Source organism: Plutella xylostella, chromosome 9, assembly GCF_932276165.1.
Source record: "Plutella xylostella chromosome 9, ilPluXylo3.1, whole genome shotgun sequence".
NCBI classification, from domain to species: Eukaryota; Metazoa; Arthropoda; class Insecta; order Lepidoptera; family Plutellidae; genus Plutella; species Plutella xylostella.
The window spans coordinates 7,319,401-7,347,369 of record NC_063989.1 but is presented as its reverse complement, the minus strand read 5'-3'; the positions used below and the strand labels follow the sequence as shown (position 1 = coordinate 7,347,369).

At 38.1% G+C, this 27,969-nt stretch overlaps 1 protein-coding gene across 2 annotated transcripts; it reads right to left on the bottom strand.

The window, feature by feature from the left end:
* Positions 1–526: 526 nt before the first annotated feature.
* Positions 527–27,969, bottom strand: LOC105392587 (RYamide receptor). 2 transcript variants are annotated; one of them, XM_048623155.1, is made up of 7 exons: positions 27,657–27,969; positions 18,082–18,773; positions 17,783–17,981; positions 9,229–9,297; positions 8,497–8,655; positions 4,864–4,954; positions 527–1,735 (listed from the first exon to the last, which is right to left on the bottom strand). In XM_048623155.1, the coding sequence occupies exons 2-7, from the start codon at positions 18,699–18,701 to the stop codon at positions 1,536–1,538; spliced, it is 1,338 nt and encodes a 445-aa protein (XP_048479112.1). In that variant the 5' UTR covers positions 18,702–18,773; positions 27,657–27,969; the 3' UTR covers positions 527–1,535. The 2 variants fall into 2 exon arrangements, with proteins under 2 accessions (XP_048479112.1, XP_048479113.1); XM_048623156.1 differs by having other exon boundaries at positions 527–1,732; positions 27,657–27,968.

Here is a 27,969-nt window from a genome sequence, read left to right as displayed (position 1 = left end):
GAAAGATTCGACTGTTGATTTGTGGGTTGAATTCGAAATGCATGCGAAGTTTGTACACCGTAACAGTTTCAGCAAAGAAAAGTGTAGAATTATGCTGCACCTGAATTACTCCAGTGCCATACTTTTCACTAATTGAACGGTGCGACTTACTACTATGGCATTGTGATGCCCGCTTAATTTTATTTCATCTTATCGAACAGTGAATCTACAAAACAAAGTACCTAAATACCCAATGCAAAAATCCAATTCCGAATTTAAAACGAAGCTTTAATTTGTTTTTAATTTTCTAGCGCACTCTAACAAAAAGAGTTACTCTTGTCTTTTTTCAGTTAGAGAGTGTTTCTCTTAACGTAGAGAAGAACGTTGTCTTCGAAAAACCATTAAATATTGTTCTACAAATCGTTCAATACTATCAAAACGTATACCTACTTATTAAACTCATCAGTGACAAGATGGAGTGTATCCTACTCGTTAAGAAAGGTAAAAGAAAATATGAGATAAAATGTCGTGAAATAAAATAACGAGCAAACATGGATAGTTCTCGTTTTATTTTTGAAATACTTATAATCTACCTTTACGATTTAAGACTTACCGTAATAATACATAGAATAGAAACATCACATATCAATCTTACAGTCGTTTGTACTTCGTATAAGTACCTATACCATCTCTTTCACATATTCGCATGAATAAATACTTAGGCAGGTAGGTAAAATATTTACAACATTTACAATAAGTACTTATAAAAATAGGAGGTGCTTAGTCATGAGTTGTGATTAAATTTGTAAGTAGATATCAAAAATCATGATCACTGATAGTAAGAGTAGAATTGTGAAATTATAAAAACGGCAGTGTTTTTCCACAGCCTGGGATAGTAGGTTTATGAAGGCTATGAAAAGCGTTTGCTTTGATATAAGAATTTCTTTAGAATACAGGTAATTTTGTAACTAAATAATAAAAATAAATACTTACCAAACTAAAAATTACAAATAAAAAGTTAATTCCTTACTTGATAGGACCCAATGAACATTATCATGCCTCTTTTACTGTATGATAAAAAATAATTTTTATGAAACGTTTTGACTTTGATGATAAGTATTACTTTATAATAAAATAAGTAAGTATTTGACACACATTTTTACACAACATTGAATCCTTTGAATCAAATAAAAAGCAGTTATTTGTATTTGTACAGAGAGGCGAATTAGCATAGATAGGCGGCGGGAATCGGGATTTACATTTTGATTAAATCAAAGTATTTGCCACTCGGCCCACGATACGTGAGCAAGAAATCGAGACGAATTTAATTTGCTCATTCCAACCTTGTGGAAGTGTCGAATCGGCAAAAAGAAAACATTCTTTATCATTATCCATTTGCTGTAATGTAACTTTTTGTATAGTCTGGTATCCCCTTCACGAACAAATTAATAGATAGGACCTAATTGGGTTTAGATAGATGAGATAAAACGATAACTATAGCTGTAGACAGGTACTTATTCCGTTTTTGAGATTCTTCGTATTTCGTAGCCTGTCTTCTAGTCGAAATGCGATCGCACGGAGAGCGCGCGCGGCGGGGGCGCGGGGGTCGCGGGGGGCGCCAGCAGCGCGTCGCGGGGGGGCGCGTGGTGCGAGCTGCCCGCCCGCCGCCCCCCGGCGCAGGCGCAGCTCCGCGCCCGGCTGACGCTGCTGCTGACGGTCGCGCGCCGCCCGATGCCCGTCACTCCCACCAACTCTGCTGGGGGAAATGTAATATGGGTATATTGGGTATATCAGCGCAACTAAAAGCTCAAAGTCCATTCATCATTAGTGCCTCCAATTGAAAATAATAAAATCCGTTTGAAAGCGTGCCCAAAACTGCCACGTTGCACGCCCTCATCATGCTAATTCCAATTTTTTGAACCTACCTCTCAATGCCCAGTACCTAGAATGTGGAAGATGAGGTAATTTCCGCCAGAAACGGCCATTTGTAGCGTTTTTTGTTTATTAGACTTATCATTTTATTTTGCTTCTCCTTGGAAACTTGGATCCTTGGATGTTCTTGACTTTGTATATGGATGCCTAGGTAGGTAGGTACCTACTGCTGGTATTGTGTGGTAGGTACATAGTGATTTCAACTAAATTTAAGTAATTTACTAATCGGTCGCTTTTAAACTGTCTCGTTAAGTGTAGATATGATTTATAATTACTAAGTAAGAATTCTAATAATAGCTTTAAGTTTACGTGCTCAGATTCACTTATTGAAATTAAGAAAGTGCAATAACACATAACAAGTAAGTAATAGATGTTCATAATATCTTGGGACTAAGTATACGTATTAATTAGAAGGTTGGTCGTTACTTAGAGACGCTCAGTGGCAATGACTTGGCAGTGAGCTATACGATACTCAAGATAAAACAAATGTGCCTCATTAGGTCCCTGTTATAAATATATTATAAGTACACTAGACTGTGCTACAAACGTAATTGCAGTTATTTATCATAGTGTTCTTGTTTATGTAATTATTTGATTGGGCTAGGGGTGCTCTCTCTAAAGTTTAGACGGAAAAAAGAACAATGTTTACAACTTCTAGGAAGTCTTTATATGTTTTAATGAGCATTTTTTGGAAAAGCTTGACAAATTAATAACTACTTATAAACTACTCAATATGGAAAAGACTCTATTTTTCGTTACTTTTATTTATTTACTTTCTTGTGTCCCTCAATTCCATGCTCTTTCTTTCTAAGTTTAAATATCAAAGAACGACTTAATGTGTCTTTGTTACCATTTGAATTTCATCAAACGATTTACAAACCAGTAGTTTGTTCAGTAAGGCTGTCCGTTGGCCAGTTCGCCGCAGGCTGAGTTAGCGAAAGAGGATACTTACCGAGTTTTGTATCTACACGTATCTAAGCTTTTAGCAGGAATAACAAGCAACCTAGTTACCCCTGAGATACTTAAATAATTATATCTATAGCTAGTAGGAGACTACTAGATTTATGTAATATTTTTGACTACTTTGTTATTTTTTTTCAATTTGTTTTCAGCTTTTGGCATAATGTGAGCCGAGTCACACACAGCGAAGAAATTCACAGTCAGCGAAGTGTGATTGATTACAACGTGTAAGTATGATGCGAATATTTTTCGGCAAGACACCGTAAAGTACCAAAAAATATAAAGCGTGCGTGGACGCGGTGAGGCGATGAGAACACATTACAGTAATGAAATAATGAGCGCGATGTATCCGCAACTCTGACGCCATTCTGCTAATGGGCCCGGTCTTGCCAACAAAATCCTGAAAAGTTTATTCTTTTTGCTTTTGCTTTTATCAGCTAGTTAGCTGTAGCGTTATGAGGGGCGGTGGTAGCTCAGTCGGGTAAGCGCTCGGTTCTCACGCCAGAGATGCGGGTTCGAATGCCGGCGTTGACATGGATCAATGAGATCTTTGGAATTCAAGTACAATGTACACGAAGGAAAATAATCGTTAGTTAATGGTGCAGGTTTCCTTAGCACATCTTAAGATAAATGTGAATGTGAACCCACCAATCAGCAGAAAACCAGCGTGGTCCAAGCTTACGAAAGTTCCATTCGAGAGAGCCAGGTAGCCATATTTTAGAATTTTCTTAATGTAGGTACTTATTATTTATTGTACTTATGGTATTCATAATTATAAAAAAATAAGGAAAGAAGCCCTCGAGTTGAATTACCACTCAGATTTTAATGAAATACCTACACACAATAAAAAAAAGGTTTATGCACAAAATCCTTTCAGAACATGACGTGCATTTCCCAACACACCCGTTACTAAACAAAGATTTTATGAAATAGATTAAAATATTTTTTTACTGCCATACATTTTAATATAAAGTTAATTTTAAAAATATTCTCGTATATAATACTTGTTTAGGAACGGGAATATGTTTAATATTGCAGCATGCAGCAAACAGGCACGCCAAGAGTGGCATAGTGGCAATAGTGTCGTAGAAATATGATACTCCTTTATAAGACAGGTACTCTAAGCAAAGTTAGAGTTAGAACCTTTCTCCTCTGGTTGGAAAATCTTTTCAAAGAAAGTAGTGAATGAAACTTTTGAAAAGTGAAGACAGGCTTTCATTTAAAACTGAGTAAAACGCCAATGTTGGAAGTATTACAAACATAAATTATTTCACTAGTGCATGTATACTATTTAATTTACCGTATACAGGATGTTGTAAAACCCTGTATACTTAGTGCTTAAATCAAATAAAAACGTAGAAAGCACAAATAAAACTACTATTATCCCATTTAAATTCGATATCCGATTCTACAGACAATCAAATGCACAAAACATCATACTTTTCGGTTTTCGCCGGGAGTTATTTTTTTTTTAGGCATACTAACGGTGAAATATTTTTAAAACAGAATATGTTTTTGTTATTTTATTCGGTGCAATACCTTCATAGGTACTAGGTTCATATTTTATAAAAAAAAAACACGCAATCCCGCCTTGTACTAATGTACTCCCTTGCGGGGTAGGTAGAGGTGCATTGCTGCACCCACTTTTCGCCAGAGTGTTATGTTAGTCCCAATGTAATAGGGGGCGGGCCTGTTGCCATTTTACGGGCACATCCAAGACCCGAGAACAAATATCTGTGTTTAAACAAATATCTGCCCCAGCCGGGAATCGAACCCGGGACCATCGGCTCAGTAGTCAGGGTCACTAACCACTACGCCATTCGGTCGTCATATTTTATATATTCTCAAAAACTTTCCGCTTTGTTTGGAAATAAAACGCTTCCACGGGAAAACCTAGTTATTCAGCTATACGAGAAGCCGACTGGTTGTGCTAAGGGCGAACTCTTCTATAACGAAGTTCTGGTTCCTTATTCTCAACATTGTATATCATACCGGACATGGGCACTCCGTCGTACACGCTGGACCGCTGGCAGGAGCGGCAGCCCACCTTCTCCCGCTTCACACACACCAGGCTGCACAGGATCTGAGAACATACATTATATGTTATTCACATTATGTGTGTCTATCACGGGCTAAAGTGGCAATACGCTAGCGTTGTACGATACTACACAAACATATGGAGAAAGAACAGCGCCGACTGCCTTTGCCTTAGGCCCGGGTCTCCTATTTACTCCGTAGGTCACGTCAAGTGTCACCGCCGTAGGCCGCGTCACAATGCTCATTATGTCTACGCGCCAACGTCGGCGTGTGAGGGAGACCGCATCAGTACATTTCTATAGTGAGCATCGTGACGCGGCCTACGGCGTGACGCTAGACGCGACCCGCGGCGTAAATAGGAGACCAAGGCCTTACATTTTGACAGCGACAGTTACGATACGCAACGTCAACGGAGGTTCGGAAATCTTGTAATCGTTGCACAGTTGTTACGCAGTACGTGGCCCAGTACGTCTAGTATATAATAATATATAAAATGTAAACACTCACACCTTGTACTAATGTACTCCCTTGCGGGATAGGCAGAGGTGCATTGCTGCACCCACTTTTCGCCAGTGTTTATGTTAGTCCCAATGTAATAGGGGGCGGGCCTATTGCCATTTTACGGGCACATCCAAGACCTGAGAACAAATATCTGTGTTTAAACAAATATCTGCCCCAGCCGGGAATCGAACCTGGGACCTTCGGCTCAGTAGTCGGGGTCACTAACCACTACGCCATTTGGTCGTCTTCTTTTACAGATACTACTTTTGACAGACAAAGTATGCAGATGACAGAAGAAAACCAAAACATTTTCGTTTACATACATTGCTAAACCCGTACTAGAGGCCCAGATGACAGTCATGCACTGAAACTGAAACTCTTGGGGGAGGAAGCAATCAAAGTTGAGCCGGATCGTGTCTAGTCTAGTTGTCTGCTCGAGGAGACTATTCAATGCTTTAAACAAAGTCGATTCTGTTATAAGAACAATCTCGATCAATAGCAAAATTTGGACGCATGGAAAGAACCGACTCCAAATTTTAACTAAATTTAATTCTGTCATAATAATATTTATAGATACGAAAAGCGGTAATTATAACAGAGTGTATCGAGCGACCGACAGGTTGGAGTACAAATAATATCTAAAAATAACTAAACCAACTTAAAAGCAACGTACACTATAAAGGCAAACTCGAGGGTAGAAATTTCTCCTACAGATGTAGTTTTAACGAAGTTATATTATAAAGCGGTATACATTATAATACTTATGTGTATGCCAGTTTACACATTGTTGTACATTTTCCTTTACATATTCAAGCGATCAAAACACGCTGGAAAAAGGATGAAACATTTCCTCCTCAGAAAGTAAGAGTAATGGCCAATATTAGTCTTTATGTAAAAAGTTTTTATATTAAGATGAAAGCGTTTTAGTCAGTAAGAGGGATTTATAAAATAATAAAGTTTAAGTAAATTGGCAGTGCAGTGAGGCCCTTATTTATGGACGGAAAAGGTCTCCCTTGCTCTCGCAAACAGTAAACTGTTTAAAATTAGTACTATGTACATAAGGTAAGCTACGTAGGTAAGATTGAATTCATGTTTGATGCTAAGGGATGTAATTAACATAGATTAATGATTAAAGTGTTTGAAGGTACATACCTAGATAGTTAGGTACCTAAGTATGAGTCGAAAGTTTAATGGAATATTTTACCTTTTGACGGTAGAAGGTTTTCAGTAATCATGATTATTGTCTTGTGTTATCATAGTGTCGTGGTGCTCGTGCACTGTCACCGTCACTCACTTGTTTGAATCCTCTCCTGTAGCGGTGGTTCATGTAGCAGTAGATGAGCGGGTTGTAGCAGGTGTGCGACATGGCCAGCCAGTGGCTCGCGAACCACAGGTACGGCATGCCGGGCCACAGGCTCCAGCTGTCGTCGTGCTCGTGCACTGTCACCGTCACTCACTTGTTTGAATCCTCTCCTGTAGCGGTGGTTCATGTAGCAGTAGATGAGCGGGTTGTAGCAGGTGTGCGACATGGCCAGCCAGTGGCTCGCGAACCACAGGTACGGCATGCCGGGCCACAGGCTCCAGCTGTCGTCGTGCTCGTGCACTGTCACCGTCACTCACTTGTTTGAATCCTCTCCTGTAGCGGTGGTTCATGTAGCAGTAGATGAGCGGGTTGTAGCAGGTGTGCGACATGGCCAGCCAGTGGCTCGCGAACCACAGGTACGGCATACCGGGCCACAGGCTCCAGCTGCCGTCGTGCTCGTGCACTGTCACCGTCACTCACTTGTTTGAATCCTCTCCTGTAGCGGTGGTTCATGTAGCAGTAGATGAGCGGGTTGTAGCAGGTGTGCGACATGGCCAGCCAGTGGCTCGCGAACCACAGGTACGGCATGCCGGGCCACAGGCTCCAGCTGTCGTCGTGCTCGTGCACTGTCACCGTCACTCACTTGTTTGAATCCTCTCCTGTAGCGGTGGTTCATGTAGCAGTAGATGAGCGGGTTGTAGCAGGTGTGCGACATGGCCAGCCAGTGGCTCGCGAACCACAGGTACGGCATGCCGGGCCACAGGCTCCAGCTGTCGTCGTGCTCGTGCACTGTCACCGTCACTCACTTGTTTGAATCCTCTCCTGTAGCGGTGGTTCATGTAGCAGTAGATGAGCGGGTTGTAGCAGGTGTGCGACATGGCCAGCCAGTGGCTCGCGAACCACAGGTACGGCATGCCGGGCCACAGGCTCCAGCTGTCGTCGTGCTCGTGCACTGTCACCGTCACTCACTTGTTTGAATCCTCTCCTGTAGCGGTGGTTCATGTAGCAGTAGATGAGCGGGTTGTAGCAGGTGTGCGACATGGCCAGCCAGTGGCTCGCGAACCACAGGTACGGCATGCCGGGCCACAGGCTCCAGCTGTCGTCGTGCTCGTGCACTGTCACCGTCACTCACTTGTTTGAATCCTCTCCTGTAGCGGTGGTTCATGTAGCAGTAGATGAGCGGGTTGTAGCAGGTGTGCGACATGGCCAGCCAGTGGCTCGCGAACCACAGGTACGGCATGCCAGGCTACAGGCTCCAGCTGTCGTCGTGCTCGTGCACTGTCACCGTCACTCACTTGTTTGAATCCTCTCCTGTAGCGGTGGTTCATGTAGCAGTAGATGAGCGGGTTGTAGCAGGTGTGCGACATGGCCAGCCAGTGGCTCGCAAACCACAGGTACGGCATGCCGGGCCACAGGCTCCAGCTGTCGTCGTGCTCGTGCACTGTCACCGTCACTCACTTGTTTGAATCCTCTCCTGTAGCGGTGGTTCATGTAGCAGTAGATGAGCGGGTTGTAGCAGGTGTGCGACATGGCCAGCCAGTGGCTCGCGAACCACAGGTACGGCATGCCGGGCTACAGGCTCCAGCTGTCGTCGTGCTCGTGCACTGTCACCGTCACTCACTTGTTTGAATCCTCTCCTGTAGCGGTGGTTCATGTAGCAGTAGATGAGCGGGTTGTAGCAGGTGTGCGACATGGCCAGCCAGTGGCTCGCGAACCACAGGTACGGCATGCCGGGCTACAGGCTCCAGCTGTCGTCGTGCTCGTGCACTGTCACCGTCACTCACTTGTTTGAATCCTCTCCTGTAGCGGTGGTTCATGTAGCAGTAGATGAGCGGGTTGTAGCAGGTGTGCGACATGGCCAGCCAGTGGCTCGCGAACCACAGGTACGGCATACCGGGCCACAGGCTCCAGCTGTCGTCGTGCTCGTGTACTGTCCATAACACCTATACAATAAATACATCTATTAACAAAAACAAATATTCAACGTTCCGTCGATTGTTGTTAAGTTCCTGAACAAAACCGTTGCTAAGCTATTTATCTGAGAGTGAAATTGATCTCTTTAAATATCATGGAACTTTTGCTAAACTTAAAATATCACGGAACGAAAAGTTTCGCGTTTAATTTCATCCGATACGGATATACCTAAGTAGTAAGTATTTGCAAACGTTCTAATAGACTTATTGTATTAATAGAGTGGCAAATAGAATAGTTTGTTGCAAATATAGACTAGAGTATATTAACTCCCCGTAGCCCGCGGTAGGACGGCACATTTCATTAAGCACACGTGTTTAGGTTACGATCTGTTTATTGGTGTATTACCTACCTCAATAATCACTAATTATTTCATTTAATATCGTTGATAGCATCACTATTCAGAATATAACAGCCATGTATATCTGATTATTAAACTGGTGTGTGTACTTACTTAATTAGTTTATTAATAGGTACTTAACACATAACATTACTTAAGGTTAGTCGTTTTTGAAAGTTTAGGACTGTACGAAGGCAGAACTTACAATGAAGATATTGAGCGGCAGCCAACATACTGTGAAGACTGCTACGACGGTCACCATCATTTTTATCATCTGAGAAAAAAAAGGTTAGTATAAAATAAAGTAGATACCTACGTACCTATATATATAATTTTACAAAATATATGTGATGTGCTGTATAATCACATTAATTGTCAATGTTTTAATTTAACTAAGGCAACATTTGTCACAAATTTAATACATTATTTAAAGTTTATTCAGCCATTGAGTTACAAATTATAATTCACCGAATGTACTTATTCAGCATGACCTTTCTTCAGTTCTTTATTACTCCAATGTCATAAAATTGTTAACCCTTTTATATCAAAGAGAAACTTGCAAGCAATAGAACCCATTACTTAGTTCGACTCGCTGCACCACTCTAGTATTAGCTACCCCTCGGTAGACTGCAAGCAATTTGAAAGTACTAAACTAAAGATATCCGATACTCATACATAATCCACTGCATATCACGATTATAGAACCTGTGTATCGTGTATCTGAAACTTGAGAGTTCAATGTTCGAGAACTCATCTTGTCAAGCGTGGTCCGAATTCCAATAAGCTTCCACAAATAAGTAGTAAGTATACCTTCTTAAATATTGAATTCATGTCTGCAATGGAAAATGGTTTACTGTGCTTTTGTTATGTTGCTTATTGCTTATTTGTCCTGTTTGTCCTTGTGTACTTTAATTAATAACGCATCAATGGATTATTCCGATTGGCAATTAATATTCATGTTTCAGCATCAAACTAATGTGCACGGTATCCGTCTTGGTCTTGAATACAAGGGAAACTACTGAGTGGGATTAGATTGTGATGCAGCCGTTTACATATAGAAACAAAGCTGTGGTTACCAGACCAGCGCCAATCGCTTGTTCTATACATATTAAAACACCCGCGCTCATAAGCCCAGGCAATAGTGTGATACTGACAGATCGGCGCTTAGTGAGTGTTTTTTGCGTTTCTCTGCATCTATCTATCAAGGCGAGCTGATTTTCCGCATTTAGCCTCTAAGGTGGGCCATTATGCGTGTGTAAAAATATTCTCTATATATGAAGCTATATACTGTTAAATTTATAAGGGCACCTAAATATCTATAGGGACAGGTATTTTTGGTCAACAAAAGAAATCATAGTTCATAAAAACAATAACTGATTTTATTTCACATTTATTCAACACTACAACAGTATGAGCAAGGTTACATAAGCTAACTTAATAAATAAAGGCACAAGTACTTATCTTTTATTGTTTTACAATTATTTTCACCAACACCATCACTAATATATGTATCACTGCAGTGGAGATCTGATCCGTCCAAAGTTCATTTCCAAAATCAACCCGCTTCGCTTTGCAGCGAAGCTATTTAAAGGCAGATTCCCCACCGCAATGACACTACTACACAACAACAAGTTATTCAAAAGGGAAGTATCGAGACACTACAGTTACTGTTTATAGTTAAAATTAGGATATGGATTAACATTCCTGATAATAATTCTTATAATTAATTATTATATTCTAAACTTTATTTTAAAACAATTATTTGTAATTAATAAATTAAATTTAAACACATTGTCATGGTAATGTCATGATACCGTCATGATACCTTATTATTACGGATGTCACGATACCAGTTGTCGATGTAACTATACTGTCATGGTACCTTGTTGCTGCGGATGTCATGATACTACACAATCTTTATAAATAAATTTAGTATTAATCTGATTATTGCTATTTTGCACATGTATATTATTAATACATAATTAAATGATTTTTAGAAAACATAAAGGTATTTCTCAATTGCACTTTAAAATCTAACACGGCCATACTGATAGTTACTTCGCTCTCGAAGTATTAACAATAGATCTACATTCATCATAATAGTCGATAATTATTACTTGTTTAATTCTAACTGTTACAATAATTCGTTATCATCTTTTTCTTTGTCGTGAGGAGTAACAATTTATACATGATATTCTTAGATTCATCTTTGTGAGTCTAAACACTTAAAAAGAATGTAAGTAAAATAAAGTGTTAACAAAAAAGAATATTCTCAGTTTCATCTTTGTGAAATCAAAATCAGCGTATAAGAAAAATAATAAATATATATAGGTATAGGATAGATATGATATACATATTACTTAAATAAATACCATTCTCAGTTTCATCTTGCGAAACTAGAATGAAATATTCTCAATTTCATCTTTGTGAAATCAGAATAAGATAAATTTGATGTACCATTCTCAGTTTCATCTTGCAAAACTAGAAATCAAGATTCCCAATTTCATCTTTGTGAAATCAGAATCATTTGTGACCAATACATTGTGTGTATATATAAATGTATAATGTAAAAATAAGTCATAATAATATCTTAAATCATCACTAAAACAATGTATATTTTACATATTTTAAAATATTACAATCAATTATACCATATACAATATATCTAACACGGTTATCACAAGCTTAATCACAAACTATCAAATTAATCACTATTATTAGGGGTGATCGTTAATGGTTTAATTCATTAATTTATTACATTAATTATATTTATTAATTGACTACATTGACATATTTTCATTAAATTGATATTGATAATTTTAAAAGTACGTCAATTTACCGACCGTCCGTATTTGACTTGCAACGCCCTCTATGATTTTCGATGAGAACAAATTGGTCGCCAAAGCGCGAGGCGGCCAAATTCAAGGACACGGTTATTCATTATCGTTTAAGCAAAGTGATGCACAGGATTATGGTATTTATGTGTATAGTAATACATGCGAATTATCGTTGAATGCTCCATTAACGTTTAAGCGATGTAATGCACAGGGTTATGGTATTTATGAGTATAGTAATAGATGCGAATTATCATTGAATGCTGGATTACTGTTAACGATATTTATCATCAACCATCAACCATAACTTTATTTTCACTAATAATTCACTGAATGATAATTTAAACACGGAAGTCGAAAGTAAAATAATTTTCACGTCGCGTAAGTATTATTGTTGTTGACGTGAAGTAAAGTAGATTGCAATAATAAATATTTCTTAAGTTCGGTTTCGGAAGTTGTAGATAGGTATAAAGTAGGGTTAGTTTAATGATTGAGTTAGTTAAATTAGAGTAATAAACTGTACAAATAAACTTGGATTAGTGATAAGTGATTGCAGTAAACTGTAAATAAACCCATTTCGAGAAAAGTGCCAATGGTGTTAAACTTGCTACGAGTAATTTCTGTAAAAAGACTCTTTCTTATAAAGGAACCACTACAAACTTGAAAACGCATTTAAAATTAATGCACATTTCCGTATACAGCGATTAACCAAACAAAAAACCCAGTAGGTATAACATCATACATAACCTTAAATAACCTCTGAGTTTAATTATTTGAAGTCAATAAAAATAACAAACAACCAATCAGCGTTTTTATCAGTTAACAATTATTCGTTAATATTAACTGTTAATATATTATGATATTTTATATTATTCATTATCAATTAACCATTATTCAGTTTTAACTCTTATTCTCATCTCTAACTATTATCTAATTCACTCTCAATTAAAACGTTTTGATCCACCCACTCGCCTGACCATTTTCTTAGCTTTTCTTTAGCAATTATTATATCACGTAAATTTCCTTTACCTTTCAAGGAATATCGATCATTGTCCAATATGTTTATTATTTCATATGGGCCTTTAAATTTTGGACTTAATTTATCATGTCTTCTATGATCTTGGTTAACATACACCAAATCACCAATATTGTATTCAATATTATCGCGCCTTGTTGAATCAAAACGTTTTTTACACATTTCAGCAACTTGATCTAGTCTTTGTTTAGCTAAGCTTCGGTCGACACTAATATCAATGTTTTCTACGGTATCATTTGCATCAACAACATCATTCAACCGAGCTTGTACACATGGAATGTTTGCATTGCGACCGATCAAGAGACGTAAGGGAGCAAAACCTGTTGACTTTTGGACTGTGGTATTAATAGATTGTTGTACCTTCCAAAGACCACTCGGCCAGTCTGATTTATTTCGACATTCTGCACTTAGCATATTAATGATGGTAAGGACGTATCTTTCCACCTGACCATTGCTTCTTGGGGTACCTGTAGCTATCATGTGATGATTGACTTGCCATTCACTAAACAAAGACTTTATTTGGTTTGTGTTAAAGTTTGTTCCGCGATCTGTAATAACCAGAGTAGGGGTTCCAAACATACTAATTGTGTCACGAAGTGTACCAGCCATTTCTGCACCGTTTAGAGTTTTTAGTGGTTTCAAAATGCAGAACTTAGTAAACCCGTCGATCACAATTAATATATATTTATATCCATCAGAAGACGAAGAGAAAGGACCTGTACAGTCAAGGTGTATTGTATGAAATGGTATTGGATTTTTTGGAATTGGGTGTAGAAGTCCTTGTTTTGGACCAGAGTGTGTTTTAGTTTCTATGCAGACTAAACAGTGGGATATGTACTTTTTAATGAAATTAGTCATACCAGGGAACCAAAAGGATTCACAAACTTTAGACATTGTTTTTTCAAATCCAATATGGCAATTCTCATCGTGATACATACGAACAATACCCAGCCTGCTACCTTTGGGAACATACAACTTTGGTTTCTCCGTACCATTTTTGTAATATAAAAGATTATTCTTGAGAATATATTGATTAGAGTCTACTTCACCGGACTGAACCTTATCAATTAAATTTTGTGTCTCTAAATCTTTTTGTTGTGCTGACTCAAGCCATGCGGTTTGCGAAACCAAATTAACAGCATTAACTGAAGGTGGGACAGTGTTTTGAGGAACTTTACGTGGTTCCTCGGCATTACGGCTAAGAAAATCCACATGAGCAACGTATTTGCCTTTTTTGTAGACTACGACAAAATCAAAGTCCTGTAGGTAAGTCCATAATCTCGCTACACGTGGCGTTAGATCTTTCTTATTAACCGTGGATTTAATTGCGTTACAGTCCGTTATAATTTTGAATTTTATGCCTAAAAGATACACACGAAAATGTTTTAAGGCATTGTATATGGCCAGGGACTCTAACTCATAAGAGTGGTATTTTGATTCAGGGATTGTAGTCCTTCGACTAAAATATGCTACCACTCTATTCGTACCGTTCACTCTCTGCATCAATATAGCTCCATAACCAGTTGCACTTGCATCTGTGTGCAATTCGGTTTCTAATGCGGGATCGAATATAGTTAGAAGAGGTTTAGAAGCCAAGTGGTCAATTACGTACTGCCGGGCTACCTCTTGTTCTTGACCCCATGACCATTTTTGGTCTTTTTTGGTAAGTTTTGTTATACAAGCCGTACGTGAGGCGAATTCAGGAATATATTTCCGAAAATAACTGGCCAAGCCCATGAATTGACGGACTTGCTTAACCGTAGAAGGGACTGGGGAATTGACCAGTGCCGAAACCTTACTTTCACTGGGTCGAATACCGTCTTCAGAGATAGTAGTACCCAAATATTCGATGCTTTTTGCAAAAAAGGTACATTTTTTCAGGTTGATCGTAAAACCAGCATTACTTAAAGCATGGAGGGTAGAATCAAGATAATCCAGTCCTTCTGTTATTGTTGAAAAGGGGATCAGAAGGTCATCAATGTACACTAGCAGAAATTTTAAGTGCTGAACGGCTTTATTGATGGCTTTTTGGAATACCGAGGGACCATTACATATACCAAAGGGCATTTTTAAAAATTCGTAATGGCCGTCAGGTGTAATAAAGGCTGTATATTTGATGGAATCAGCAGAACATGGGATTTGGTGAAACCCGTTTTTCATATCGATCGAGATAAAGCACTTCGCTTTTCCTAATTTATCTATTTGGTCATCAATGAGAGGGAGTGGGTATCTTTCTTTTTCTGTTATTTTATTTAAGGCTCTAAAATCAACACACATTCTATCCGTTCCATCTTTCTTTTTTACTAAGAGTATTGGGCTAGCATAAGTAGAATCACTTTCACGAATAATTTCTAAATCAAGCAACTCTTGGATTATTTCTTTTACCTTCTCTCTCTCAATTGGTGCCAAACGGTATGGTCTATAGTATACAATATGATTGTCTTTTAATTTTATAACCAATTCTCCAGTTTTCACTGTGCTAATGGAGTCAGGAGATGGTAAGACAGATGGATATTTTTGAAAAATATCATGAATTTGTTTCTGAAGGTCTTTATCTAAATGACATATTTTGTCTGTAAGTATTGACATATTGGAGACCGTAGTCGTTAAATCCACTGCACAGACAATGGGACAGTTTTGGTCAGATGTGGGTATTCGGGTCAATTTACTCCCCGATGAATCCGTTACAATTTTAATGTCTGGAAACTGTACTGCATTTCTACCAATAATGCAATCGTATTGAAAATCGCAATCTCTGGCTACGTACATTTCTAGTTCAAGACATACATCTTCAAACCTAACGGGGACCAAAATTTTTGAAGAGACATGTAGTTTTCCACTTCCTATCCCGTCTAGTAGTGTCGAACACGTGGTAAGGTGACACGAAAGTTGACGTGCGATAGATTTCTTAATGATGCTACAATTCGCGCCGGTATCCAGAAGGGCTTTCACAGGAATATCATTAATAGATACATTAGTCAAGAATGTATCTGCGTTATTAATGCAATTTACATTCTTTTTTGTATCATAATACTGCTTATGCCAACAGTTCTCAATCTGGTGGCCTAACTTCTTGCAGTACGCACAAACTGGTTTATTCAAGCTATGGGGGGTATTTAAAGAAGCAGTAGCCCTTTGATCATTTGATATGTTCTTGTTTTCAGCACTTTTGTTTTTATTAGCGAAACACTGCGCTTGAAGATGCCCCAATTTATTGCAATTATGGCAACGTTTTTCTCTATCACCGTGTCTGTTATCATTAATCCGATCCGATTTTATACGTTTTATATCAGATGGACCAGGTACGTCGTTACTATTGAAAACAGCCCTATTTTGCTCAATTTGTCTCTTGCGAGGATTTTTGGACCATGACGAAAGTGATGCAATTAATTCAGATGTTGTTGTTGCATTACCGTTTAGTGAAGCCGTTTTAACATTAAAATCTGTAATGCTACCGCAAACAAGTTCAATCAATTGATTTTCTGTAAAATTAATTCTTGTACTCTTCAACAATCTTAATTTTTCCCTAGCATATTCACAATAACTGTCGCTTGAGTCTGATGTAAACAGCACTGCTTTGGTTAATTTTTCCGATAAATTTTTCCTTTCCGGGTACAATGAAGTGATATCAGTCTTGAAATTTTCCCAAGTACGACCGTTTTCGGGTTCCCAGGACTCAAACCAAGATAAAGCAGAACCTCGTAAGGCCTTACCTGCTTTTGCAGCCAACTGTAGGCTGCTCCATTTGAATTCTGCAGACAGATCATCGACGCTTTTGCACCAGGATGAAGCGCCATTCTGAGACTTGTCAGGATCAAACAGAGGCAACGCCACATCATCACATTGTGGCTTCGGCGTCACAGCGTCTCTTATAGCGCCCAGAAGACTTTGGAGCAAGTCGGCATCCATAGTTAGGACCTAAAAATGTATAATTAAATATTAGTATAATATCTAAGTGGACATATGGCTATCCCACTTCTGATGTAAAAATATTCTCTATATATGAAGCTATATACTGTTAAATTTATAAGGGCACCTAAATATCTATAGGGACAGGTATTTTTGGTCAACAAAAGAAATCATAGTTCATAAAAACAATAACTGATTTTATTTCACATTTATTCAACACTACAACAGTATGAGCAAGGTTACATAAGCTAACTTAATAAATAAAGGCACAAGTACTTATCTTTTATTGTTTCACAATTATTTTCACCAACACCATCACTAATATATGTATCACTGCAGTGGAGATCTGATCCGTCCAAAGTTCATTTCCAAAATCAACCCGCTTCGCTTTGCAGCGAAGCTATTTAAAGGCAGATTCCCCACCGCAATGACACTACTACACAACAACAAGTTATTCAAAAGGGAAGTATCGAGACACTACAGTTACTGTTTATAGTTAAAATTAGGATATGGATTAACATTCCTGATAATAATTCTTATAATTAATTATTATATTCTAAACTTTATTTTAAAACAATTATTTGTAATTAATAAATTAAATTTAAACACATTGTCATGGTAATGTCATGATACCGTCATGATACCTTATTATTACGGATGTCACGATACCAGTTGTCGATGTAACTATACTGTCATGGTACCTTGTTGCTGCGGATGTCATGATACTACACAATCTTTATAAATAAATTTAGTATTAATCTGATTATTGCTATTTTGCACATGTATATTATTAATACATAATTAAATGATTTTTAGAAAACATAAAGGTATTTCTCAATTGCATTTTAAAATCTAACACGTGCAATACCTATGGGGTGACAATAGCGATTAAGCCACCCAAGCTCACGCCAGAAAGCGTTTCTCTGCATACTCCCTTATACGAAGCGAACTGGTTCAGTCCGCATAGCTTATCCACGAACCTTTCTCTTAGACCGCTGCATCCTGGAGTCCCGTGCGGAGTGCGCCTCCCCCGGCGGCCGGCCGTCCCACACGGCCAGCGCGATGCGGGAGTAGGTCCCCACCAGCGCGCCCAGCGGCAGCGCGAACTGCAGCCCCAGCAGCGCCCACGTGTACTGCGCGCTCTGCTCGGGCGTGGACCACTGCTCCATGCAGATGTCGCTGCAAATGTGTCGAATGATTAGTTAGTGGACTTGGACTATCAACCAACTAAGTAATCTCTCGGGTATTGACGACTACTACTGTCACAGATTGTACTCACAATTCACAGTACTGGTGCCACTCGGAGGGGCGCTGCAGCGTGGAGACGGCGGCGATGGGCGCGGCGGTGGCGAGCGCGCCGCCCCACACCGCCGCCACCACCAGCTTGGCGGCGCCGCGGCCCAGGCGCGGCTGCAGCGGCCGCATGATGGCCATGTAGCGGTCCACGGAGATGGCCAGCAGCGTGTAGGCGCTCACCAGCACCGACACCGCCTGCGAGTAGTTCACCGCCTTGCACAGCGCGCCGCCGAACGGCCAGTGCCGCAGCAGCAGCGTGGACACGAAGGAGAAGGGCACGCACAGCAGCGTCATCAGCATGTCGCCCACGGCCAGGTTCACGATGAAGTAGTTGGTGACGGTCTTCATGCGCGGCGAGCCCGCCACCACGAGGCACACCAGCCCGTTGCCGAGCAGCGCCACCACGAAGATGGAGCTGTAGAGGAAGTACACGGCGGCCTGCAGCGCGGGCGCCAGCAGCGCGCCGCCGCCGCACGTGGCCTCGCGGTCCGCGGAGTCGTTCCCCGCCGCCGCCGCCGCCGCCGCCGCCTCGGTGCTGCCCAGCGACCAGTTGCCCCATCTGTCGAACTCGTTGTATGATTCGCCATAATCAGTCTCCAACATAATGTGGAATGAAGTGTTGAACGCTCACATGGCTGAAGCTGCAGCTCTTCAAGGGAAAATTATAGTTCACATCTGGAACAAAATTGAATAATTAGGTATGTTGAAGAATGTAAATGAGTCATAATGAAAGGCCCCGCCCGCCCGTGCGGTAGTTAAAACGTTAGTTTATGAAGGCTAAACTGAGCCATGTAGAGTGTGGGTACCACCGGTCTGCGTAGTTACAGCCGCGGGGCTACGGAATTAAAACGTAAACACGCTGCATCGACCTATGCGTAATATGTACTTACTACTTTATTATTACACTGTTACCTAAATATGATTAAAAGTTGTTTGTACAGTTCCTTCATGTTTACTTTATACTGTTTATTTTATAAAGCTAATATAGTTAACATTATGTTAACGGTAACGTCTGTAATTCAGAATGTGTAGGTTCGAGGTGCGAAATCCATTTGAAAAGATACTGAAGATCTGCTGTTCTGGTAAACAAGCCATCTTTATGGGTAGGGATCAGTTAGCTTCAACTAGGCAGTAAAAAATAACTGTACTCTTCGTTCATTATAATAATATATAGTTCAGAATAATTACGGCCTAGCTCTTTATTTTAAATAAACTACCTACATTATACCTTTTTTGTTACATTTTACTAGTTGTACTGAACTAATTTAAGTACCACAAATTACTACCTAATTAATTTATTAAACAGGCAGAGGCGATATAAAATGAAAATAAATAAAAGTTTTTTTTTTATATTGGGGATTTTTTGTAAAGACAGAGATTTGGAGAATAAAAAACTGCAATATAGCCATACATATTTTCGTGGTAATATTACTCGTATAATATAAATCTCTTATATAGTTTATAAAAGACTACTGTGAATAATGCACAAAAAAATAAAATATTATATAACCATTAGCGGAAATCTGGCCTACACTATCCGATCTAATTACTTACTTAGTTTATCAACATTTTTACGTTTCTTGTAGTCTTACTTTTAATAGCACATTGTTAGTGTTTACCTCAGGCTAATAACTTATATTTAATATTTAACCTCATTTCCTTGAACTTATTTAACCCCGTCTCGGAATTAAACAAGACAACTTCACCATTGAACTTCCAATAATGCTGTTTTGTATTAGCAGCTATGGGTACTTTTAAATATATTTTTTTACAGTGGAACACCAATTGAAATAAAATTTATACCAATAATCAAATTACTCCTAGTAAGTAAATCAATATTTTGTGTGTAAAATATTATTTTGCACAAAATAAATATGATATTGTTCTATTGTGACCAAATTAAGTTTTACCGCATATTTACATGAAAATAGATTCATTTCACGACGACGATTGGAAACAATGGAACTGGACAAATACGATAATAACAAATATGGATTCAAAAGCGTGAAAAAATTGAGGTTTGAACGACTTTTTTTTTACCCATAGAAAGCGTGAAAAAATTTCCTGCATAGAAAAGATTTTTTTATTACATAAGCAAAGTTGTAAACAAAATTGGCACCGTGCTGTTTTGCTGGACTTGGTGGGGACTGCCGTGCCCCCATATATACTTTATCCGAATTTCCAAAAGTCTTAGAACAAAAGTTACAACTTAATATCTTTTACAACTCTACAACTTTATAAATCCTTACTACTACTACCTACTTGTTACAACTTTATAAATCCATTGACAACAAGTAACAAACCACAATAAGTTCATACTCAAAGTATAAAATAAGAAACTGTCCTTCATAATAGACTTCGCAAAAGAATTTACGGATTTAATGGATTTCGCAAATATTGTATCAACAGTAAACACTCGTGTGGCGATGAAGTCCAGAGTCCGAGAGCTCAGTAAATAAGTAGTGACGCGGGTAGTTTCTTCAATTAAAGGAAAATAAAGCGGCTTGATAATAAGTAACGCTGACCCTTCCTCTACGTATATGTACTGTCAGCAAGGCAGCTATACATTTAAGGTATTAGCACAACGTTTCTTTCTCCAACTCAGTGTAAGCATTTTATACGATCTTGTATTTTTTGTCGGGTAACCTACGCCAAACCAAAAAAACAGGCTAAATACGAGCTTGCGGCTAGTAATCCGGCTGTATTGCCTATAGTAGAGGGGTTCCGCTCATCTCGCATAATCTTTATTGACCAAAACTCATTTCGCATAACTCGTATGGTCTAAACTTTTTTGGCCGAACCATCACTTTGCCAAGACTTATGTGGCATAAGGCTCGTTTCGTCTAAAACTCTTTAGGCACAATCTTTAAACACCCAAGTTTCGTTTGCTCAAATTTATGTTTGTCTATACTTATGTATAATCTTGTTTCTCGTTATGTTATCTTAATAAATAATATAATAAGTATGTAGTAAATGTACAAATTGTGGTATTTTTCTCCTACATCCCGAAAATCACGATATTTTATGATCAAAAAATCGAAAGTTAACGACCAATATAATTATTACAAACCCCATGAGATCGAAACCCAAAAATAGGTGCGACGACGAGCAAAGCGAGGAGGAGCGTGTTAGGTGCACATGTTCATCAAAACCAAAGCGGAGCGCAGCGAAGCGGAGCGGAGCGTTTTCCAAACAGCGGAAACAATACAAGGCACCAGTTTGCGCTATGTAGGGAGACGCTCCGTCAAAGTTAAAGCCAAACGAATATTATTACTTTGTATAAACCTAAAAAACCTATGCCATAGCATTATTAGGCTATTCAAGATTTGGCCATACCATTATTAGGCTAAACAATGTTATGCGAAATAACTTTTTACTAAACGAGATTTATGCCATACGATTTTCGGCGTAACGAGACTTTGACCAAACGTTACTATGCAATACGAGATTAGGCAAATAAATCTTATGCCAAAAAAGGTAGAGACTACTAGAGTAGAGACTGGTAGTGGCTGGACGAGGAAGGCTGCGCCTGAGGACAGAGTGTTGTCCTTGCGAGAGATTTATATCCAGTAGTGGTAGATCATCATCCGCACCAGCTTATTTCAAAATATCAAAAGCAATTTCTTTCCAAAGTACACCTAAATATATACTGAATTTGAGACTTTATGATTGTCTATAATAATACCTTTCGATTTATTACTAGTGCTTGAAAGTGCGCGAGTTTTATTATTTTTACCTACTTGACTTTTTCACATGGTTTGGTAATGTAACTACTAGAAATGTAAAATTCAACGTATCATAAAAATATTTAATTCATAATATTAGGTACTCTACCACCATTTGACAAACACTAGACACTTTTGAACCTTGTCATACTAACAGGTTTCAATTAATGTCATACTTATGATAAGATAAGATAAGTGACTGTAATCCCTGGCTAGGTAGGCAGAGGTGCATAGATCGTGCAAGTTCATTCCTAGTTCTTATACTTAGTATGTTAAAAAAACTCGAGAGAAATTATAACGGCTCCAGAGAACGATGAAATATTTGAGTCTTTCACATCCCTCTTTATTAGGTACTAACATTGAAAGATGATTCGTTAGGCCCCTTTTATCTTTATAAGATGGGTTTTGTAAACGGAATTTGATCTTGATTATTAAGATAATGATGTATTCGGAAATAGAATATTAATAAAGTGTCAGTGACTTCATCCCAAGTACCGTGAGATGACTGTTAATTATCTCATTCAGTTATATTTATTAAGTAAAGAGAGCCAAATTATGCTGTAATATAGCATTTGTAACTTTATTCTATTGATTTTAAAGGTCAGGAGGGTGGAGGATCTGTGGTGGGGACAAAACGACGTTCACAAGTTGTAGCCTCAAGGTTTTTTTAATTGGTTTCCGATATCAAAAATATTTTATATTTGCCTAACAATGTAGGCGGATATCCACAAAAAATGGTTACGATTTAAAAATAAAACGAAGAAAAATTCTTGAATTATTTTGTTTTGTAACACCGAGCGGTTTCAGACTAGCGTGTTTTTCGACGCGTACGAGGAGGGTTACTCTACCGATTGCACGACAGCTCTCGTCCGTTCGTTTTTCGTCAGTATACAGGGTGTTGCAAAAAGGGTATACTAAGCCAAAAGGGAGAAATAAATAATCTTTTTCCATAGAAACTTTGTTGGTTACGTGACTTTTTGCTATTAAGAACGATTTTTTTGTCGCGAATTTCCAAACCTCGTAGAACAAAAATTGTTCAGAATGACCCCCTGAGTCACCCCCTTTTGGCTTAGAATACCCTTTTTGCAACACCCTGTATACTGACGAAAAACGAACGGACGAGAGCTGTCGTGCAATCGGGATAGCGTAATACATCGAGATAGAGTCCGCCCTTACATGGCGATCCATCTATACATACAAGCGCGTTTCATAAAAAGGTGACACTATATCGCGCTTATACGACCTTATCAGAAGCGCGTCAACGCTCGTATGAGTTGAGCTTGTAGTTTGTACCAAAATATACAAACTATGTACCTACATGCGCTTCAAAAAACGAGCTTTTATACGCGCCATAAAATACGCTAGTCTTTAAACCACCGGCACTGCCTAAATTTAAGACACTGACACTACAGTCGTACCAAGACAGTCGGCCCAGTACATAGGAACGTATTAAATTCCTTGTGACGCAAGCGAGTAATTGTGAGTTATTGGTATTTTCGGGCTTGGCCATGTTTACTTGTGTTCATGACTTCATAGTTCATACTGTATCTATAGGTATTTACTGTTGTCAATGTTGTACAATCTTTTCTACGTAAGTATATTTATATTAAAAAGCATTTAATAAGTATAAAACTAATATATTATGAAAGATATACCTACGTACCTACATAAACATAACAATATATTCAACGTCCAAAACGGATAGACCAAACTCCAAACCGAATTAAATTATCAGAAGTGATAAAATAATATTAAAGTTAAAGTATGTAATATTGAGGATAAAATTATAGAGCTCTACAATTTCACAAGTTATAGCATATTATAATTATTCAATGTATTTACGATAAAATTATAGGGTTCTACGATGACACGAATATACTTAACAGATCATAATAATAAACATATACCGACCACAGCGGCAGCATGGTGGATCGAGAATTGCATTGATTAGTGAATTATTTTCAGGTGTCGTCTGTGACGCGTAGAGAGCCCTTCAGTTTCAATACTTCCACTTTTACTCAAATTAAAGTATTCTTAAGTATTATACTTATGTACAAAGTACCTGTACCAAAGTACATGCTCATTAATATAATTTGCATGAGGTACTTATAGAATTAATTACGTAATGAGGAATCACAAATACAGAAAATATTTTTTCCTCTGCACGATCAAATATTGAAAAGGTCTTTTGGTGTTTCGGACCACCTACTTACACTCACCTAATGATGAAGGACGGCCCTTTACTTGATGAATCGTACAATATACAGGGAGTAAATAACATGTTCCCCAATAATTAATCCATCTGATTTGATTTGACCTACTTGGAATTTAATTCATTCATATTTTAATCAAACTCATTCGTATGGATAGTAAAAACGGAAGACTGTCCGTTCGTCTGTCTGACAATACTACTCCAGCCAGACCCTGACCCTTTATCTCAGAATCACGTAATGCTAACGAGTTCAATTTTAAAACCTACTTATATTCAAGCCTACGGTCGGCGGTACCTTGATGCCGTAAATAAAACTATACTACCTGGATTATTTGCCTGAAAAAAGGTACAATTATTTCATCATTATCATCATCAGCCTATAGCAGTCCACTGCTGGACGTAGGCCTCTCCCAATGCACGCCACTGGATGTGATCTTTAGCTTTCCGCATCCAATCATAACCAGCCACCTTTCGCAAGTCGTCACCCCATCTAGCCGGAGGGCGTCCCACACTACTGTAGTGTGGGACAATCATTTATGTCCCAAAAACTCCTACTTATTTCGACACCACATATAAATTGAATTTCTTAGCCTATTTTACGTTAGCCAATTGATTCAAATTAGTAGCATCTTGGGAGTTTTAGGGATGATTTATATTAGACCGGGCCGTGTCCAGGCCGGGGCACTTTTGTATGAAGTTTGGCACGGACGAGGCACGGACGAGTACAACTTCATGAATACAAAAGTGTCCCGGCCTGGACACGGCACGGTCTAATATAAATCATCCCTTAAACTCCCATACAGAATACACATCAAGTAATGGAATAAAGGCTTAATGATATTTAGACTGATAGAAAGTTAAATTAGAACTTTATTATTTAACACAAAACGTAAAGTAACTACCTACCTACAGAAAAATGAAGCTTTCCAGTGTAGATTTTGGCTGTGGCGTGTGGATCTAATTTAGGTTGAAAAACACAGGAGCACAATCCGGAAAGGTGCAAAAAAACCAAATGGGTTTTGCTCTGTTATACGTGGTCATACCCACGTTAACACAGATAAATTCGGTCCTTTGTCCTTTGACACAGACATTATTAAATTTTATTTCAGAAAAAAATACTAAAAATAATTTAAGTACTTAGGTACGGTAGCCTGCGCCTAAAAGTATACAGGCGGAGTTTTTAAAATAGCGATTCCTGTTGATGAAGGGACCAGCTACATCTTTTATAAACCCAGGGACGTGTTGTGTGTGATGTGATGTGTGTAGCAGTGGTGTTTATGTGGATGTGCTTGAGCAGCCTGTGAGCTTGTTATCGCTATTTTAAAAACTCCGTCTGTATACTTTTAGGCGCAGGCCACCGTACACATATATTTTTGTTGGTAGGTACCTAACTAATGTTACGTATGCAAAATAACAATAGAGTACCTGATGGTCTGATAGTATTGTCAATTAAAACTAACTTGACTGGGACCCACTGTTAACTATGATAACATTTATACAAAAATATTAATATTTATCATAAAAATTATACAAACACAAGATTACAAGGGCCAGCTGAAATTTTAAGTAATTGCCAAAATATTCATCTTTCCCACTCGTGTATTTTTACCACCGCTAGTAGCATAGAACTAGATTTATTCATGAGTTCACTTTTAGCGAGGAAATTATTACTTAATAAATGTTAATTTATTAATTTATATATATTATTATGCATAGTTAATTGTTTGCCGAGAATAATGCGGTCTGGGTAAAATATACTGAGCCACCCTGTATGTGGGAATATACCGTGGAATATGGAAGGGTAGGCAATTGGGCTTGTAATGTCAATCTAGCAAAATATTCATGGTAAGTATACTCATCATTTTATTTTCTCCGGAAATTATATAATTTCGATGCTAACTTTGCAGATAAAAGTAATGAAAGTAAGATAATAGAATATATACTTTATAAATTATTGATCAAAACTATTGATAGACGATTCCTAGATAAAATTCACTCAATGTAATTGATATGAAATTGAATAAACAATAAACTAAATTGAAATTCATACATAAATATTGGTTGCGTGATGTATGTAGAGTAATTATTGCGTAGTCTCGATGATAGATAGTAAATAATTTATGGAACCCCCTTAACGATTCCGTAAATAAATAGACATAGTGTCATCCTCTTAAGTTGTTCTTTTAACCATAAAAGTTTCAGCTTCCTAGCTGTAATGTAAGTTAGTTATTTTTTTATCGAAAGTTCGAATTTTACGATCGGGCTAGACTGCTCTGAATTTTTAACTTGAAATTAAAAATTGAAAAAAATATTCTCATGGTCCCTTATTAATTTTAAAAACTCCGCAAGGTTCCAAAATTGCATAAAAAATAAACTATTGCTTAATGGGGTATTATTTGCAGAAAAAAGCCTTCAAAGGTACCTGGGTGGAAATTACCTAATTAGTAAATTGTTTCAGAAAGTCGAAATATTCCTGTAATGTCATTACTAAGGACTAATTAATTTGATATATTTTAGTTAGAAAATATATCAAATTAAAGGGAAAATTAAAGTATTTACTATTATTTTTAATAATTATTTTACACATTTACTCACAATAAATTTTCAAAATGGCGACCTCCCATAGCAATACACAACAAATTAATAAGGGACCATGAGAATATCTTTTTCAATTTTCAATTTCAAGTTGAAAATTCAGAACAGTCTAGCTCGATCGTAAAATCGAACTTTTGATAAAAATATAACTAACTTACGTTATAGCTAGGAAGCTGAAACTTTTATGGTTAAAAGAACAACTTAAGAGGATGACACAAAAATAAAAAATACTTTAAAAAAGTTATCCAAAACAATAATAAAACATAATAAATCCACTGAGGTCGATTTTCGTAGAAAATCAGGAAAAAAATCATAACTCCTAAACTACAAAAAATTGCTGAACATATATGGGGGTGATTTGGCTACCCCTTGACCTAAGGAATCAAATATTTTCCTTTGGACGTCACTGTTTGGGCCACCCTGTATATGAATACTGTAAGTAATAACGAAACCCTACCGAAGTGAAAAGACGTGAACGGTGTTTGAGGACTAATGATAAAGACAAAGTAGCGCTTGCACCGCACTGATTGCACTCGTTCAATCATTCATCATAAATTAAAAGTGTTTCAAAAAGCAGCTTAATTTTTGTCCAGCATCGTATAGGTACTCCTTCATCTGTTAGTAGCTTTACTAAGTATGCTGTCTTAATAACATAATTACTGAAAGGCTGTTTGATTTCAATACAATCTTACAAACACACTTTCGCTCACCGTTTGACGAAATAATTCAGAAGCAACCGTTGTGAACTTCTCGTAAGTTGTTATATAGGAAGGTGTATATTGTGTAGTGTGTGTAATGTGTCTATTTAAAAACTGATTATCCATAAGAAATAAAATTGGTCATGACACTATTTAGTAATTATGAACTTGAATTATTTTTCAAGTTTTCCGAAAGGTCATAAATTTTACAAAACTCGTTCAGAATGTCAAATTTTATGACCCTCCTGATGACTCTATAAAAAATCACTTCATAAATAGCTGTGAAGTATACTTATATCCAGAAAATAATACTGATAACACAACTTACGCTTACATATCCCACGTAGCACTTTTAATCACTTTTAATCTTTCGCAACAAGTTTAACCACTGTGTACCTAGTTCCGTTCAAACCACACAAGCCGAACTAAGCACAGCACATCCGATCACGGAGTCACTTGCACAACATTCGAACCCAATCCAATTTCCGTCGGTAGTGGAAGTAAGCTCGCGTGCACTAATTGTTGCGAGAGTTGATCGCGATGTTTGGGCGGGCGGGCCGCCCTAGACGTCTGCACCGGGGCGGAGTCGCGGCGGGACAGGCAGCACAGTGTGCCGAGCGGTGCCCGGCTACCTGTCGCTG